The sequence below is a fragment of the Botrytis byssoidea genome (genome assembly GCF_014898295.1).
Source record: "Botrytis byssoidea strain MUCL 94 chromosome Unknown BBYS_003, whole genome shotgun sequence".
NCBI classification, from domain to species: Eukaryota; Fungi; Ascomycota; class Leotiomycetes; order Helotiales; family Sclerotiniaceae; genus Botrytis; species Botrytis byssoidea.
Window position 1 is genome coordinate 2324674 of NW_024065844.1, and position 18956 is coordinate 2343629.

The 18956-nt window shown below is 38.7% G+C and overlaps 6 protein-coding genes across 6 annotated transcripts; 4 read left to right on the forward strand and 2 right to left on the reverse strand.

The window, feature by feature from the left end:
• The first annotated feature begins 2642 nt into the window (after positions 1-2642).
• EAE97_002110 (uncharacterized protein) lies at positions 2643-3856 on the forward strand. Its single transcript, XM_038872621.1, has 2 exons — positions 2643-3244; positions 3309-3856. The coding sequence occupies exons 1-2, from the start codon at positions 2931-2933 to the stop codon at positions 3532-3534; spliced, it is 540 nt and encodes a 179-aa protein (XP_038737179.1). The 5' UTR covers positions 2643-2930; the 3' UTR covers positions 3535-3856.
• On the reverse strand, positions 3774-4715 carry EAE97_002111 (uncharacterized protein; the record flags this gene model as incomplete). The annotated part of the gene is made up of 1 exon (XM_038872622.1): positions 3774-4715. The coding sequence occupies one exon, from the start codon at positions 4713-4715 to the stop codon at positions 3774-3776; it is 942 nt and encodes a 313-aa protein (XP_038737180.1).
• A 1402-nt stretch (positions 4716-6117) lies between these two features.
• Positions 6118-6650, reverse strand: EAE97_002112 (uncharacterized protein; the record flags this gene model as incomplete). Its single annotated transcript, XM_038872623.1, has 3 exons — positions 6118-6245; positions 6300-6371; positions 6428-6650. The coding sequence occupies 3 exons, from the start codon at positions 6648-6650 to the stop codon at positions 6118-6120; spliced, it is 423 nt and encodes a 140-aa protein (XP_038737181.1).
• Positions 6651-7481: 831 nt separating this feature from the next.
• Positions 7482-11042, forward strand: EAE97_002113 (uncharacterized protein; the record flags this gene model as incomplete). The annotated part of the gene is made up of 1 exon (XM_038872624.1): positions 7482-11042. One exon carries the CDS (start codon positions 7482-7484, stop codon positions 11040-11042), a length of 3561 nt encoding a protein of 1186 aa, XP_038737182.1.
• A 31-nt stretch (positions 11043-11073) lies between these two features.
• Positions 11074-12231, forward strand: EAE97_002114 (uncharacterized protein; the record flags this gene model as incomplete). Its single annotated transcript, XM_038872625.1, has 1 exon — positions 11074-12231. The coding sequence occupies one exon, from the start codon at positions 11074-11076 to the stop codon at positions 12229-12231; it is 1158 nt and encodes a 385-aa protein (XP_038737183.1).
• A 2072-nt stretch (positions 12232-14303) lies between these two features.
• EAE97_002115 (uncharacterized protein) lies at positions 14304-14768 on the forward strand (the record flags this gene model as incomplete). Its single annotated transcript, XM_038872626.1, has 1 exon — positions 14304-14768. The coding sequence occupies one exon, from the start codon at positions 14304-14306 to the stop codon at positions 14766-14768; it is 465 nt and encodes a 154-aa protein (XP_038737184.1).
• Positions 14769-18956: the final 4188 nt, after the last annotated feature.

Here is an 18956-nt window from a genome sequence, read left to right on the forward strand (position 1 = left end):
CTTTTTCCGACGTGACATGATTAGATATTTTCATCTACCCTAGCGATTTCCAGGAAGTCTTGCATAAATACCTACTGGACTATTGGTGAAGAAAGATATTCGGTATGTGTTTGGATGGATTGATCTCCCCTCACTTACCATCTTGCCATTGAGTTGGATGGCCATGGACTATGAAAGAACAATACAAAGCACAGAATAGATATCGCACTTCCCACCAATTTATCACTCATAAGCCAAAATGTACTATCCCGTACCTTGTATCTAGGTATGTTCTCAATTTTGGATTCATGCCCAGGTAGGCAGGGCAGGTACAAATTAAAGTTATTGAACCTACGAGTACAAATCATCATAAATAAGCATCGGCGAGGCTGAGGCTTTTTCAAGCCCCGCCATTGGGAACAACGATCAATATTTACATACATTAACCGATTTCCCTACTACGTGCACGTCCCTGCTATATGCACGATCTTGATCACCCATTTTGAATCACTTTAAAAATTAATAACAATTCCAATTTATAAGATAAAGAGCTAGCAATTTAATTGATAAATGACAAGATATAATACTATCTAAAAACATAATAAAATCTTCAGATTTTGAATTTCGATGGAACTCGTAGTGCTCGCCCTCTACTAGATCGCAATATGACCTCCTCCTCCTTCTCCTTCGAATTATTAGCCTCTACAGCATCAGAGAGCTCTATAGTCTTTGTTGATGTTAGATCTATAGTAGAAGAAGCTTTGGGGAACTTTTTATCTCTTTTGATTGGAGATTTCGTTGATTTTAGAGTCTTTTTAACCTCCTCTTTCGCATCACGTGCAATCTGACGATCAACCTCCCTCTGCAATACTCTCTCTTTCGTCTCAATCTCCTTCCGTTCCTTCTCAGCTTTCTTTTCAGCTTTTATTTGAAGCTTAGCTTCCTTCTCTTGCTCCTCTTTAAGTGCTTTATCTTCTTGATACGCTCTAGCTTTAATAATAGCAGAGGGTGACCATAAAAACGCACCATTCCCCTCCTCTCCAATGAGATTTAAACGCTTTGAACGAGCTCTTTTCCTTTTTTCAAGCTTTAGAGCCTCTTCTAAACCTTTAGATCTATGCCCCTGTATAGAAGCTTCAGCTCCTAATGTAGTTGCAGCCTTAAAAAGCTTTAAAGTGATCTCATGGGTGGGAGCGCGACGAAATTCTAATTTCATTCTACGCATCGCTTTTGACGTATACGGTGTAGCAAGAGCATCCCTGCGAGTTTTAAATGATGTAGGTGGCGTAGAAGGAGCTTCCGGAGCAATACAGTCGATCGTAAGACTCCTATTCATAGGATATATGCCCGTTTTTTCGAAGGATCGTAAGATATTATGCCTCGTACAAGTGAGCTCCCAAGCCTTTTTAAATATGCCCCAAAACATGCGCTTTGTCATACCAACAATTCCCCCGCTATTGTGCATCAAATCATTCAATAATGTACTGTAATTCGTTGAAAGGGCACCGAAGGTTCCAACGTCGAGAGGCTGTAGTCGATGTGTAGAATGAGGGGGGAGAATTAAGACAATAATCTTTAATTCATCGCATTTTGAAAGGAATTCCATATTGACATGACTAGAGTGACCATCGACAATAAGTAGACGATATCTTCCACCTGCTTTTCGACGTGTAGCAGGGTCGAATACGTTTATAAGCCAATATAGGCCAAAAGCATTCGACGACCACCCATTGCTTGAGGCTCCAAAATAGGCTTTATCCTTCTCCCCTACATCCTGAACCCATGTATTTTGTAGATCCCCTGAGTCTCCTTTATAAATAAGAGCGGGAGGGAGAGCTGTCCCATCAGCACATATAGCTGCCAGTAGAGTAATAAACTCTCTTGATCCATCTTGCCTAGCTTTTGTCACTCTGCCTCTATTATAGGCGCTAGCACTCATTATCCTCTTCATAGTCCTCCCCATACCGATCATAAAGCCCTTCTCGTCCCAATTGTATATATCTCTCGGCCGTATATCGTATTTTATGGTCACTTTTATCAACTAAATTAAAAAAAGAGGGGTATTAGCAAGAGCGTTTTAGGTAATAAAGATCAACAACAATAGAAAATAGCTCAAACCAGATCATAAAAGTAATCAAATATAGCAACATTATCGGCTTTCACACGCAAATTATCAATGCAACGGAGATACCGACTTTTAAGACGTGTTGAATGCCTCTTGACAAAATTGCTAGTCCAGTTCTTTCCCACCTCTCTGCCTAGGATCTCTTCTGCAAGGTTTCTGACTATGCGGCTTGTAGGAGGGATAGATCTCTGTGTCAGCTTGTTGATTTGATCAATTAAAACCTCCTCCTGATCACTAGAAAGCGCTTGTTTCGTATCGGAGAGGAACTGTTTTCTCGAGGTGGTTTTACCTCTATGCCGCCGGGAGAGCGTGGATCGATCAATTTTGAAGAAATTAGCTGTCTGGGTGTATTTAGGAGCTTGAACCCCTTTCAAATGATCTAATGCAAGCTCTATACGAGCCTCTAAAGGCATATCATCGATGTTTGAAGCCATAATGTTGATATTTCCAAAGTCGTGCACGTAGTAGGGACGTGCACATAGTGGGGAAATCGGTTACCCTTCAGCTGCATACAAAACAGCCAGCATACTTCTCTTCCAACCAATTTTCCACGCTCGTTTTTTTTTTACCATCGTTTCAATAATTCACATACCGTGAGCTTCCTCAAATAGAACACCTATTTTTTCTTTTCCGCACTGCACTGCCACTCACTAACAATTACGAGGTAGTCTTGCAGATCTCATTCATTGATATAAAAGGGGCAGCCGCGCGCTTTATCCTTCTTCCCGATAACACACATCATACCCTTAATCGACTCAACATAACTACCTCAACTATTCCAAATTCCGTTCGCATACTCTCCCTGAGGATTACACTCAAACACACAATGGTTTCCGCCAACGGAGTTACAGACACCAATGGAGTCACCGCAGGACTTTTCGGGCCTGAGCTCGTCTCTCCCGAAGTTGCCAAATCCCTCCCTGAATCATATACTCTCCGCGCCCTTCAGAAATCAGATTATGCTCGTGGATTTTTAGACGTTTTACGAGTTCTGACTGTTGTTGGGGATATCACCGAAGAGCAATGGAATGAGAGGTACGATTGGTATAACGATCAAGGAAAAGGTGGCTACTACCTACTAGTCATTGAAGATCAGGGAAAGGTTGTTGCCACGGGCGCTTTGATTGTGGAAAGGAAATTGTGAGTATATTTAGTTTTTGGGAGGCCAGTCCCGAGAATCAATCAATACTGATTCAATGAAAAGCATCCATAATCTCGGTCTCGTAGGTCACATCGAAGACATTGCCGTAGCGAAAGACCAACAAGGAAAGAAACTCGGATTGAAGATGATTCAAGCATTGGACTTTATCGCGGAGAAGATCGGTTGTTATAAGAGCATATTAGATTGCAGTGAAGCTAATGAAGGATTTTATGTAAAGTGTGGGTTCAAGAGGGCTGGTTTGGAAATGGCTCATTATTATGATCATTGAAATAAGCACCGAGATAACAAGTTTGGATCTCTAGACACAGCGAATTGGTTGGATTTTGATTTGGAATTAAGCATAGAGCGAGCGTTATAAACGGAAGACAAAAAGGATACCATGTACAGATTTATTTTAATTGGGAATGGATTATTTACTCCTGGGAAATTCGAAGCAATTCATATTAGATTTTAGTTTGGTTTTGTCTCATCGTCCTTTTTTTAATACATTCGCGATTTCCTGGTACTTCAAACCCATTGAGGTTTTTTGACTGTTTTTTTCCTTCTGGTAGATCCAAGACCAGTCCTCAATCCAATTGGACTAGATTTCGTAACGATTCGAGGTTCCTTCTTGATTGGCTTTCTTGTAACGCCAGCAGGACTCATAAGTCCCAACGCGGAGTCTCTAAATTTCGTCTCTGGATCAATCTTCCTCGGAGGAAGTGAGATGACGGTCGGTTTGATCACATCTTTCCTGTAGATTTTGATGGGAACAGAAACCCCAGATCCAATAACCACCCCTGACCGTTCATCAGACACATAGCTGTCAGAATTTACGGACATTCCCCTTACTCTCCATCCCAAAACATCCTCCTCAATTTCGTCCAATAATCCACCCAAGCTTATACGTCCCTTGAAAGCATCATCTAGTCCTATTCTAATACTCTCTTTCCCATCTCCTAAGGGAAAGCTACCATCGTTTCCTCTCCATATACTTGTTGCGTTATCTTCAGAATCCCAGTATCCCTTTCCTGCCTTGCTGCCGCCCTTAATTTTCAAAGGCGGAAGGTCAGCAACCCACCCATCTAGCTCTGCCATTTCCAATTCTTCCACATATTCTTCCACAATATCAGCTAACTCAATCATCCCCTCGACTTCCTCTTCCATGATTAATACCATTTCTGTCAAACCGCCAAGTACATCCCCTTCCAACCCATCCAATTCTTCCCCACACATCATCTTCTCCCCAGTAATTGTGTCCATTACAGAAGCTACTTCTTGAAGTAAAGATGCGAGTTTGTGAGCAGTTGCTTGATGACTGGGTGGTGTTGTCGGCATTCGCGGGTAAAGCTGAAACAGTGGAAACATTTCGGATTGATATGTAGATTCTATCGGAACTTGCGTCATAACATTTGGATGCCTCTTTGTCGCTACCACACCGTCATTACGCTGAACTGTGTACTTTGGCATCGGTATTGGCGCTATTAGCAGCCTGAAAGTTGTTGAAGATTTGAGACTTTTGATTGCTGTTGCGAATTGGCTTGAGATCTTTCAAAATAACGGAATATTATGAACACAACAGGACTTTAAACCTCCAAGATAAATTTTATTGCTTTGATCCTCGATTGTTTGACAAGGTGTCATAAGTATTTAATTTTTGTTGGATATTTACCACATTCCAAGACGGGGTAAAGTAACTCATAAAAATGCTGTTGGCCTGGAAATCTTATAGCCATTCGAAAATATTCTACTACTTCCCACATCATCGGCCAGAAACCGCATGATGATATTGAGCTCTTTAAAATATGCTACTTATGCTGCGAATCATCTTCATCTGATTGTGGATAATTATCATGGGAATTAACAAATGTTGATCAGGGATTGTAGGAAAAAAGGGGGATAAGTATAGCGAATCATGGCCGGTTCCCGTACGAGTAATTCATGCAAAATGTAAACGCATTGATGAACCTCAAGCTGAAAGAAAAATGAGGAATTTTCACCACGACATTCTTTCAGATACCGGTATATGGGATAATTCCATAACTCATTGCAGGTAAGGGATGAATTGAAATCCATGAGGGAAATTAGGATATCAAAATGGACCCGGCAAAGTAGATAACAGATCTATATGGTAAATTACTTTGTTGAAGATAGTGGAAAGTTATAAAAGTCAAACTTACGAAGCTTTAAGACGTAGCTTTACAAGCGCATTCCTATAGTCAAAGGGAAAAAAAACCAAACGAGGGTTTGGCTGATTTATATCGTTATTTTTGAAGGCATGATTGGGCTGGGCTGGAATTTGCAGTGAAAAAATTTCTTTCCCAACCCAAGTAGACATTGAAATCTAGCGAGACATTCGACTTCGATGATATATTTGAGCTCAATGAAATCACTTGCACCAGTTCAAGCGTCCAAGAGATGTTGAATGTTCAACGAAGAGCACACTCAACATCACTTCAGATGTCTTCCAGATAACGTATGACAAGAAAACGATTATTGGCGCAGCCGCTAGGTCTCACTGCACTTGCATTGGGTACCTAAGATGACCAGAGGATCGTTGATTGCTTGGAAAGCCCATCACAAGATCTTTCAACTCCGCGCTACCCATACTTGGTAGCATCATATCACATCGTCTTATTCATGAAAGCCCAGATGTTCAACGTCATGTTTCATTCGGTATATTCGTATCATTCCCAAGATATCTTTCACCTCGATGACCTTCGGATATCGTATCTGCATCCATTTAGGTGGCGCTTGTAAACAATCGGGTTTGATGTGGGCGTATCTGGTTTTCCCTTGAAGCGCATTGAGTTGTTCTTGTGGATTTCATTGCCTTTCACCTGTAACTTTTTTCTACCCTCTTATCCTCTTCTCATTCTTCCTGTTGTACGAAAGGATTCGCGATTTCTTCGCTACCATCAACTGGACTTATTCCAATGAGTAAGGTTCCTCTTGCAACCACTAATCCCAATGATCTCCAGGCTTCGGTTCCTTCATCATCTGCGAAAGGACTAAGTCAGTAAATGGGGTTGGCAAAACAAAATTATACTTTACCAGTTAGCTTCTCCTCCACATCATCCAATACCAAATTCATCAAAGCATCATAACCCTTCAATGTGCCCTTCACTAAGGAGGATTTATGTCAGTTAATTTCGAGTGTATCAATGCAACCGATAACGTACCGTGTCTGCCACCATTAAACTTGACTGTGACCTGCTTATCCATGTACTTTCCCAAGTCCAAGATATTCTCCTTCTTTGGTTTCTCGAAATTTCCCCCGCCATGTCCACCCCTCTCCCCACCATGACCTCCTCTACCACCTCCCCTGCCACCTCTGTGTTCACCATGACCTCTACCACCTCCACGTCCGCCACCTCTATGTTGACCTTGACCCCTTTCAGACATCCTGTCGCATGTATGAGGAAATGCGGTCTGTTATTTGTTAGGGTAAATATGTGAGGGATATTGACGGTACCAAAGAATTCTAGAAACTTTGTAATGGAGAGCTACAGCAATCGAAGCAAGTTAGCCGCTAGAATAAAGCGACATTAGTGGCTGACATGGAAGGCTGTAAAGACAAGGCTGAGATCAGAAACTGTGGCTGTACATATATACGAACGGGCGGTGTCGACACAATGGAATTAATTACCATTCCAATTTTACATGAAGGATTAGATCAACAAGTTAGCAATACTTCTGCTTCACCAACACAATACTCACATAATATATGCGAAAGTGCGGAACTTTATTTCTCTTCAAAATTGACAAGAAAATGAAAATTCTGCGCTCGGTCATCATGGGAATCATGTTGAAGTCGAATGTCTAGTTCTAGGGAGGTTTCTTGAGAGTCACATTTCAATCAAACCAGTACTACACCGGCAACTGTCTCTATTTTACGAGAGTGTAAGTGCACATCCTTAGGTAGGTACGGTTTCTCAAAATCTTCACATTCCTCACTACCATGTATGGTTGCTATCACAACATCATTCTCAAGGTCACTACGCATTATCACATGTCAAATGATCTTGAAATTCCATGGCCAACACCCCGCCACAATTCAATGATCTTCATCCTACATGATGGGAAATAATATGTACCACAAATGTTCAGTCCTGTCAGGTACAACGACCTCGATTTCATTTACTTTGATCATGAATTTGTAGGACCAATGTCGAGGAAGTCTTAATTCCCGAGACATAATCGATACCCCCCAATTTGCCACATATAGCATAATCGATGAGTTTGAAAGAATTAGAGCCTCAAGCTCTAGAAGCTCTGGATGAAGGACTACCGCATGAGGCAGAGGAGATAGAGGGAACAGAGGACAATACAGTGATGCACTATGAACATCTGCCGCAGATAACACAAGAATCGACGCTTCTTCCTTCACCTATCGCCACTGCTATTAGCCTGGTGACGAGATCATCTTCTCTTTATATTCGACTTGGCACATTCATAGGAGGCCTGGCTATAGACGGTGCACGAGTAACAACACTCACGGGGTTAGAAGTCAGTAGAGCTATTATCGAGGGAATACTACATCGTGCTGGAAAGGACGTTGCAAATCGAAGTACTGGAGAATTAGGAAAGTTGGAAGCAGAAGGGCTATTGGAACGAAGTATTGCGAATTTACACGCCACCATTACAGGAATATCATTCGCTGCTTCAACTAGTTTTCATTTTTCTTCTGTAGCCCTCTCTTCAGCCACAGACATTTCACAGCAGCTACTTGGTACACTGGATTCGATTCTTGGTTCGACTGATTCTTCGAGAGCAATAGCAAGCATCATTACATTGATTCGCCGAGAGTTTCAGAACCCCGCCACAGGAGTGGAAGGAGAAAAGGTTAGTGTAAGCGATCTTTTGTTGGGTATTTGTGGGTTGGCATTATTACAAAGATGGTGTCGTAAATTGACGGACCTGGAATGTCGAGAAAACAAATACGAGGAGGTTCTGTGGGATGTGGTTGTACTCGATGATGGCCGGCGAGCGGATGTGGTCGGTATGATATCAGGAGATTCCTCCGAAATTCAAGGAGATCCTTCCAAATTGTCTTTCATGAATACAACAGGTGGTGAGATGTTAGAGACGATTGAAAGAGAGGAGCCAAGTCAAGTTGATGATGGGGAGGACAAAGTGGAGAGTGTATTGAGACAGAGGCTAATCAAGTCTCTACCTTCTGATGCCTCTGTTTCCATCACGACCTCTACCATAACAACAACCACAAAAACAATCACCGTGGAAGTTTCAGGGTTTGAGCCTCCTGTTTTTTTGCCACCTCCCGGTGTGGAGATACTGGAAGAACATGCTATTCGTCTTGAAAATGTGGATCTAATCACGGGGAACAAACAACCTGAAATTACACCAGTCCCGAGATATAGAGTCGTGTATGGAATAGTAGGAAATAGATTGCGAAATACGAGTGTTGCAGAACACGAGTTACTCCAAGCTATTGAGAAGAATGTGGAAAGTGATAATAGTTCGGCCGATGACCAGGACAGCGACGGTTCTAGCAGCTTCGCCTATTCAAACAAACTCAAAGCGACTTATGCAGACGATGGTTTGCTTATACAAGACGAATACTCGCCTGTCAATCTTCGCCGAAGAACTACTGGTAGCAAATCCAAAATACCCAGGCTTTCACTTCCTGGTGGCTTAGACGATAAATGTATAGTAAGTACGGAAATGTCTTCTTTGGTTTCGGACAACTTGGCAAATCAAAAGAGATCAAGAAAGCCAATCAGTTCAACATCACCAGATGATAGTCCTCAACAGATTTTCCTCAAGCCGATTTCGAACAATCAAATATCTAAAAAATCGAAGACCGATGAAATAAAGATGGAAGGACAAGATAAGAAAACTTCTGTTCGCCAGGCCTTGAAGGGAAGATCTAGTACCAAGTTATCCAATCTGTTCAACAAAGATGGAAGTAAAGAGGACAGCAAACCCAAACTTCCACCTCGGCCTCGTCCAACATGGGGAGACCCCACTCATGCATCAACAGTTAGATCTACCTCAGCCCATTTATCAATTCCACAGAAGCGGCCAAGGAATACTGCAGGCTCCTCAACACCGTTACGTGGAAATCAGACCCCATTGACGTCGGAAAATCTTGATAAGATTCAGCCTGATTTACCACGCACCCCCTCCAGAACCAGCTATTATACGGTTCATGAACAACGAAAAGATTCAATGGTTTCTCAAACTGACACTTATTCAATCCATTCTTTTGACCAAGGCCGTCCTCATTCCCCAGCAACACCGAGGAACCGTTTTATTGGCCAAAATAATGCCATGAAGTTACGATCGGAGAGGGGTATGACCCTCGAAAATTCACTTTCAACACCCAAAAGCCATCGACGCACACATTCAAATGAAGAAAGTATATTTACATTGAATACAAACAATTCAGAGATTTGTCTCATCCCAAGTTTTGGAAGAGAAAAGGGTATATTTGAAGGTAGCGAAGCATTAGATTCCCTGATGCGTACTGGTAAGATCGATGGCACTTTTCCAAAGCGTCATATCATACAGAACATCACCCGTTTCGTCAAATTTGCATCTGCTTCTTACGGCTCCAATTTTCTTCGAGTAATGGGGATCTCGGATCCTAGTACAAGACAAGAGCTTAATGCTATACATCATCTTGAACATCAATCATTTTCATCTCATACACAACTGCCTGCCGACACTATTCTTCTTTCTTCATTTGTTGATCCTCAAGGTGGGACTGATTCTAGTGGACTCACAAATACTGGTGTTCCAATGGTTCATTATGTATCACTAGATCATCAATCACAAGCTATAGTTCTCACATGTCGTGGTACTCTAGGGTTTGAAGATGTCCTAGCCGATATGACTTGTGACTACGATGAATTGGTTTGGCGTGGTAAAGCTTACAAAGTCCATAAGGGGATTCATGCATCTGCCCGTAGACTTCTTCATGGCGGTGGAGGTCGTGTTATGGCCACAATAAAAGCAGCACTTGAGGAATTTCCAGATTATGGTCTGGTTATGTGTGGACATTCATTAGGTGGCGGTGTAAGTACTTTGTTGGCTATAATGGTTTCTGAACCTGCTGTCAATGGCACATCGTTCGTTACTTCTTATCATCCCGAACATGTATCCACATCTCTTGACGCTACTGATCATTCTTCTCAAATACTACACCTTCCACCGGGTCGACCAATCCATGTTTATGCTTATGGTCCCCCTGCTACGGTATCTCTATCTCTAAGATCTGCAACTAGAGGTCTCATCACAACAGTCGTTAATGGTAATGATCTTGTCCCTCATCTTTCCCTCGGTTTGCTTCACGATCTTCAAGCAGTTGCTCTTGCGTTCAAGAACGATAACTCGGGTGCGAAAGGTGAGGTGAAGAGAAGGGTATGGACGGGGATGAGCAATTCATTCACTGAAAGGTGGTATGGGCGATCTGGTCATGGAAATGATGAAGAAGAGGAAGATAAGTGGGCGTATGCTGCACTCAAAGCGCTCCGAGCTTGTATGTTGAGTAATAAGCTGGTACCACCTGGAGAGGTTTTTGTGGTTGAGAGCATGGCTGTCCTGAAACGAAACGCTTTCACCAGGAAAAGTGACATGAGCGACGGACAAAATATTAGAGGGGAAGACGGGTTGGGTAAACCAGCAACTAGAAGTGTATTAAAGTACGTGAGGGATGTAGAAAAGAGGTTCGGTGAAGTCAAATTTGGGGGAAGCATGCTGTTAGACCATAGTCCAGGGAGATATGAAAGCAGTTTGAGGGCATTGGGAAAGGGCGTCTTGGGCGATTTGTGACTCAATCACCACAGGGTATCATTATTTTCTGATGGTGCCTTCTACGATTTTCGATAAAACTTCAAAGATTGAGACATGCGATGATGAACCTACTGCCCCCGTTCTAGTTTGGATTGATGGTGGTGGTTTCGCTGGTGGATACAAGCATGAAACTAATCCTGCAGGTTTAATCGAGAATTCAATGGTGTTAAAGGAAGAGTTCGTCTATGTTTCCATAAATTACAGACTTGGTCTTTATGTTAGTATAATTATGATCGTTCTTAAATTACTCATGCTGATTTTGTTAGGGCTTCCTAGGTGGACCACTTTTAAAGCCGATGGGGATGCAAATGCAGGTCTACTCGATCAACGACTAGCTTTAGAATGGGTCCAGGAGTTCATTTACTTATTTGGAGGTGATAAGAACCGAGTCACTGTCATGGGTGAATCTGCCGGCGGTGGATCTATACTACATCAAATAACTGCGTATGGTGGAATGAGAGGTCCCCCGCCATTTCAACAAGCTATCCTACAAAGTCCGGGATTTCAGCCAAATCCAGGAAGTTATCAACAAGAACGAATCTCAAATTACGTCCTGAACGACGCAAGTAGCTTTTCAAATAGATCGATTACAACTATTGATGATTTACGAACAGTGGATGCTCGGATATTGGCTAAAGTCAATGATTTTATCGTTGCAAATTCTCATTATGGCCTTTATACATTCGGTCCAACTGTCGATGGAACCTTTGTACCAGCACTCCCTGGTCAAGTTCTAGCGGATAACAATTTCCACACTTCTCTGGCATTGATGATAGGAGGAAATGATCAAGGTGTTTTGTTCACTTCACCGTATATTTTGAACCAAGCAGATTATGTTTCCAATCTTGAATGGTTGTTTCCAAGGGTTCCCGAGTCGTTTATTTATGAGATATTCGCCCTTTATCCCGACCAATTCGATGGGAAATACGGTTATACGAGTGAAATTTCACGGGCAGCTGTTACTAGTGCCGAGTCCTGTTTTGCATGCAACACGAGATACCTGAATGCTAAAGTTGGAAACAAGTCATACGTTTATTCATTTGATGTACCTCCAGCATTACACGCAGATGATGTTGCTTACACATTTTATAATGGCCCGGGCAGTGTCACATGGGATGGAAAGCCTGCATTCGGAGGTGCGGCACTCTCTTCAAGATTACATTGTTAATTTTGTGACTACTGGTACTCCGAATGGAAGAAGGGTTCCTGATTTTCCTCAATATGGCAGTGAATCGAACGTTTTGAGTATCAACTCTTCGTTCTTGGGAACTATCTCTGTTGATCCTTTGGTGAGGGGGCAATGTAAATGGTGGCAGAAAGCGCTCTATTATTGATTACATTTGCCATTTTCTTCATTTTTGACGCGCAACAAAAACCCTGAACCGAGAGACTCTCAGATTGAAAGCTGTTGGTGGCTTAGACGGATGATGTGTTATAGATTGGAAGCTTGAGTCACGGCGAAAGATTGACGGATTCTGTATTAGTAGACCTGAATTTTAACGTATCAATCCTTTCACTTTGTAATTCTTCGAGTTCATTCTTATTTTTTCAGTACTACCTTTTTTCATTCTGTACTATATATCCTCATTATTTGCAGATTCAGATTTACCATTTCTATTTCGGCCCACGGAGATGTTTTCTCTCGAAGATCCCATCACTTCCCGTCCGTTCCTAGCCTCCTGCCTATTTTATCCTAAATCCAGATCTTCCGGAACATACTAGCTGGTATTTAAAGAATAGAGCCCGTGCCGTATATGAAAAATCCCCGCAGAGCTTTATCTCGGAGGGGCTAGCCACACCGAAAAAACATTACAATGAGAGAGAGACCTCGATATCCATCGTAGTGGGGTCTCTAAAGTAATCGCAATGAGTGCATTTCGTATAAATCTTTCAATACCCGTCGCTAGGTCATCATCAATGAGGGCCCTCATACCTATCATTATAAATAACTTAAAATCCTCGTTTATACTCATGGGTACTCATCGGTGCTAGTAGTGGATCAGTGGACTAATTCAGCGTGATTGTCGATTCACTACAAGTACCTGCCTCTGATCCAGCACATCCGCATGTGAGTTCACGCAGGGTGCTGTTGTGTCGTCGAGAGGGCCCGTTGAGGTTTTAGTTGGTTTATTTAACAAGTAGTACTTGTGCGACCAAAAAGTATGCCACACTCCACACAAGCACGTCCCATAAGGTGGTAAGATAAAAATTGAGTAGTGGCCCATATTTAGGTGGAGTGCTGTATGTTTTCTGGCCGCACGAGTAGAAGCGCTAATATACTTCTGGGGGGCTAACGTGGTCAAGCGACCTACGCTAGCCCTGGTGTGTCGAAGCGCCTACCACAAAAAGTGATACCAACAGATATACTGAAAGCGTGGGGACTCCAGTTCGAGAGTTTTCAAGAAAGAGCAAGATATATGCTATTGAGAAAGGAACTCGTGTCAAGCTCTGTCACCCAGGGAGGCTCGAAGGCAAAGAGACAAAAAGGCTTGTTTAAGCACGAAGGACGCTAACCTTCCAATATGACAGGTTGGTGCCTCTTTAATGTAATTGCCAGGAGATTTAATCGACCAAATAAGATCCTGACCTGAGCGGTAAGACTCCTCTGTGGCTGCGATGCAGTCAGTATGCACTCACTGGGTATACTCGGTGGGGTCTTTCATCTCTCCCCAGTCCTTATGCCTAATTTTCATCTCTATCGGAGCTCGTAAGCACACTTGCACTCTTATTTTCGGCGAATTCTCTCTTCGTATGCGTAGAGACGCCACAAAAATATGAAATATCACTTTCACCCCAGCACTTCCAACATATCCGGCTGTATTCGTATAAATTTCGAGTCAGTGATCAAACCGGCCTTATTTATTGCGGGCAACTTGACCAGAAAAACCAATCCACTTCGCTTGTTTAGCTGGCGCTTATGCTAGAAGCACGCAAGACACGATGAATATTTACGGTTTAGCTAGTTATTCACCGACGGAACGGTTCACCTGATCCGAATAGGCAGCTCTCTCCTGTCAGCAAACTCGGCGAAAATGCACCATTCCAAAGCTGCCTATTTGATTCAGACATGGGGCGGCCGTATGCTAGCAAGTATGCAGCTATCTCCTAGGTCACTATTGAAGCATATTGTATAAATGGCAGCCTTCTCTCATCCTGAAAATTCGTCATCAGTTTCATCTTCCTTTCTTCTACTTATAGCCGAATTTCCCAAATAGTGAATACGTTCAACCATTACGTACAATGTCCCGCAAGCAAATCATTAAAGCTGCTATCAGTATTGCCGGTACCGCCGTTGGCATTGCGCTGTACCAAAGAATCGTAGTTGGCGCCTCTGCGTTCCCAACAGCTTCACTTGTTCTCTCTGAACCTGCGAAATTCGACACCTACGTTTATCCGTCCCGAGTGGCCGCAACCATCTTCGGTGCCGATGCTACAAACTTTGATTACCACCTTGCCCCAACCGGTACCGCAGCTAAGGAAGCTCTCGCAGCTCATACAACAGCCTATGCTTCAGGCGATGAGTCTCAAATCTTTATCGGCTTTCTAAATGTGACTGGAGCTGGGACCATCATCAGTACCCAAGCCAGCAGCCCGAACCTCCTCTGCAACGAGCTCTCCGGCGACATGGCCTCTTACGTCTCCTTGTGTGGTAGCCACGCCATTGTCCATAAAGCCTTGGTTTCCACGCTTGACAAGCGGTCGTGATGGAACTGGATCTAATCTGGCGCTCAGGTTGCCAGCATCGCCGCGGTCAAAATCCTCTCCGGCATCCTCTGGAATGGCCCGTACGACAATTTTCCCTCAAGCCCGCGATGATGGTAAGAGTTGAGGCCCCGGCTTATCGCACATTTAAGCGAGATTAGGGTAGTCACCTAATTTCGCACACCTTATTTTAAAAATTCAATTATTATTCTAAAATTCATTATTTTCGATTCAAATTCAAAATAGATATTGAATATAATCACGAAAATAATAATTATAAATTTAATTAAAATTGGTATACTTCTTAATATTCTAAAGTTATTTAAATTAGAATTGATAGAAAATCCTAGGAATAGATCGCTTCAAATTTAGATGTATTACAATCTACTATAAGAAGTATAATTAAATCCAATTCAATTAGAAGATTTCGAAAAGGGAAGATTTATTAAAAGTCTATAATAATTACTAAAAAGATTTATTGAATTATAAGAATAATTGCTAAAGATTAAAGTAAAAAGAGAATAACTTTTGAATAGATTAAAAATATGTTTGATATTGAGGTTTTAATATATATAATTCAAAAGGAATTATATTGATATAGATATAAAAAGTGTATAGTATATTCTAAATCCTTTATTTCGAGAATATAAACAAAAAAGAGATTAGATTTTATATATAAATATTATTAATAGGAAATTAGTAATATTATTGTTATTAAATTAAAAGAAAGGAATTGGAGATTAATTATATAATCGAATAAAAGCATTTTCGAATTAAGAAAAACGGATAGAATATAGATTACTAAACAAATTAATGAAAAAAGATATATTAATTATATTAAATTAATATATCAATTAAAAAGAGTATTGATGATAATATAGGGTATAATTGGCTGGAATTATAAATCTCCATTAATCTTTTTGGAAAGATTTGAGGGTAATAAAGATATTATTTTCAAATTATATATATAATAAATTCTTAAATCTATTATATTTTTATTATTCGATAAATTAGGATTTGAATATATATTTATAAAAAATAATTCTAAAATATATTCCGGATATATTTATAAAGCTTGATTGGAGTATAGTGTATAAGGCTTTGATTAGTTATTCTTCTTTTCGAATTTTAATTCAATTGAGAAAGTATAGTGATGGATGAAAAAGGAACTAAAAAAGCTATTATTTGTATCTACTTCTATAAAGAAATTGAAATATGAATTACAAACTCTTTGGAATAGGGTAGATCCTTTAGATTTCAGGTTATATACTAAAAGATTGATTTGCAAGATTGAAGATGTAATTGAAATATAAGGATTAATTATTATTTATTAATATAATACTCAAGTTTTATAAGATTATATTGTGTAATTGATTTATTATTAAATTTTAAAAAATTAAATCGAAAAATGGGTGGTGTGCGATAAGCCGGGGCCTCAACTCTTACAATATTGCCAATGGTGCTACGGCATACTTCACATGATCAAGAGCGGAGACCTTTCAGCGTTATTATGCGCAGAGCTTTGTAACTGATGAGTTGAGTGCTGTTGACTTCAATTCGGATTCTATACAAAATGATGATGTACATGTCTCTAATGGTCTGATGGCTGTACGTAACGATTCAAAAGTACTTGGAATGGAGTGTATGTAATAGGGGTCTGCATACGTTGATACTTTTAGTATCGATCAGATTGAATGCCTGGGTCTGGAACTTGCTACGAAAGTTTGAAGAGTCAGAGTCTTTTATTTATTTATGAAGAGTGAATGAACGGATGTTTTCCGGGGCGAGGAAGCACTGCTGAGCAATAAATACTCATTTAGTTAACTTATTCCGCGGACATCAGACCGCGAAGGGCTTTCGTTTATCTTCTTTTCTATTTCAATATTGCTCTTTACTTTAGTTATATATATTTCATTCAAAAAAAATTATAACTTTTATCATAAGAACTTATAAGAAATCAAAAGTTTTAAAGTTTTCAATTAAAATAATATTAAATCATTTTCATATTTAATTCTTTTCGTATACGTTCTTTTTCAAACAAAATTATATATTAATCTGATTGTATAATTTTTTTTCGAAAACATTTATAACCTTTATTGCAAAAATCAAGAAGAGATTAAAAGTTATAAAGTTTTCAGTTATTTTTTGAAATAATTATTTTTAAAAGTAACTATACTTCTTGGAAATAGAAAAAGGATATTGTTACTAGCATACTACTTAATATTATATATATAATTTCCAATACACCCTCTTAAATAGTATACCCTATAGCTTTATAGAGCTAGCTTCTATATATCTTAACACAAAACTTACCGCTGCTACTTTCGATAGTATATAACTATATGGATTTGTTTTATTTTTCTATTCAATTACAAGTTATAGAGTATAGGTCTTTTTATGTTTTATAATCTCAAATTATATACTCTACCACTGCGCCACCCGGGCTCATAACCTATTGGAATAGAAAAAGAATATTACTCGTAAATGAATACTTTTCGAAGATTCTGAACATATTAAGGATTCATAGTATTATTGAATATCAATAGTTTCACTCAAGCATTTAGGAGATTATCTACTATAAGAAAAGATACCAACTGAAAGCAATATATTAGGGTTAAACAGGAAATTGATAATAATAATAATAATAATTCCCTTCTTCTTTTTCTAATCTGTAACCTCTAAATGAAAATCTGTTAATATCTCTTTTTCCTTTGTATACACTTCTAGTGTATTAGTTTCCAGTATCGCAAGTATAATATATTTATAAAAATCCATTTAGTTGTTGTTTTTAAAAACAACAAAAGATTTATATTTCAATTGAAATAATTCGATTGTAGTCAATCTCATTATACTTAAATAATATGAAATTTTGTATTAGATATATTATAAAAAAGATAAAATAAAGCTTTTTATAACATAGCGTTCATAATCGGTTAAAAATAGATAGTAAGTTACGCATAAAGAGTAATATATTAAATATATTATTAAGTCTATATATCCGGAAAGCCCGGATGATAGAGTTCTATAGTAGTGTATACATGATATATACGTGCTATACATGTGATTTCCAATAATACTATATATGTTTTTTGAAAAAACTTTATAACTTTTGTTTGCGAGGCTAAATAGAAGACAAAGGTTATAAAGTCTTCGATCAAAATGATACAAAATGATATTTCTGAAATGATTCTTTCTATATATATTATTTCTTATAAAGTTCTCCTCTTAATTCATCTATCAATAATTTATTAAAAAACTTTATAACCTTTAATGAATCAAGTAGTTTCAAACTACAAGTTGTAAAGTATTATTGAAATATATTGTTCGACTAATTTTTAATTGATTTTAGTTGGGAAATAGAATGTAGATTAATTATAATATATTTTTGAAAAGAATTTTATAACTTTGAACAGAAACTATTTAGTTTAGTAAACTTCAAAAAGATTATTACGAAATAATTGAATATAAATTCATTTTATAATAATTTCTCGAAATACTTTATAACCTTGAATAGTAAACTATTCATTGTAGTGAAAGTTGTAAAGTTATATTAAGGATTATTATAAAGTTGATTTTTAAAAAACTCTAACTTCAATTTTTTTAAAAATTAGATATATAATTTTTTCTTCAATCTAACTATTTATATTTCATTTATACTATAACGAGATTCCTTTATTAAATTGATTATATATATTTTATTGTCGAAGCTTTATAACCTTTAGAAACTAAAATTATAATAAAATAAAAGTTAGAAAGCTTTAAGTCAAATGATCATTAGTTAATTTTTAATTTCATTCTTTTTTTCACTTAGTTATTTAATTTCGATTTATTTCATAGAAAGAAATTATCTTAAATTTTTTATATATATTTCTCATCTAAAAAACTTTATAACTTTTAGAAAAAAAGATTATAGACTATTAAAGGTCGTGAAGTTTTTAATGAAAATATTGTTAATTGTTTTTTAATTTGATTCCTTATTTCCTACTACCATTAGAAGAGAAGTTAAATGAATTAAATATTACCTTTGTTATATAGTATTCATTTCAAGAACTTTGTAACTTTTGAAAGAAGATATTATAATATATCAAAAGTTAAAAAGTTTTCTATCGAATTGATATTCTTTGATTTTTTATTGTATTCAGTAACTTTTATTTAATTTAGAAGATGAATTTACGAATGAATTTAATTTTA

Coding starts and splice junctions, on each gene's coding strand:
- EAE97_002110 (XM_038872621.1), top strand. CDS start 2,931: ATGGTTTCCGCCAACGGAGTTACAGACACCAATGGAGTCACCGCAGGA. Junction 3,245..3,308: donor TTGATTGTGGAAAGGAAATT/GTGAGTATATTT, acceptor TTCAATGAAAAG/CATCCATAATCTCGGTCTCG.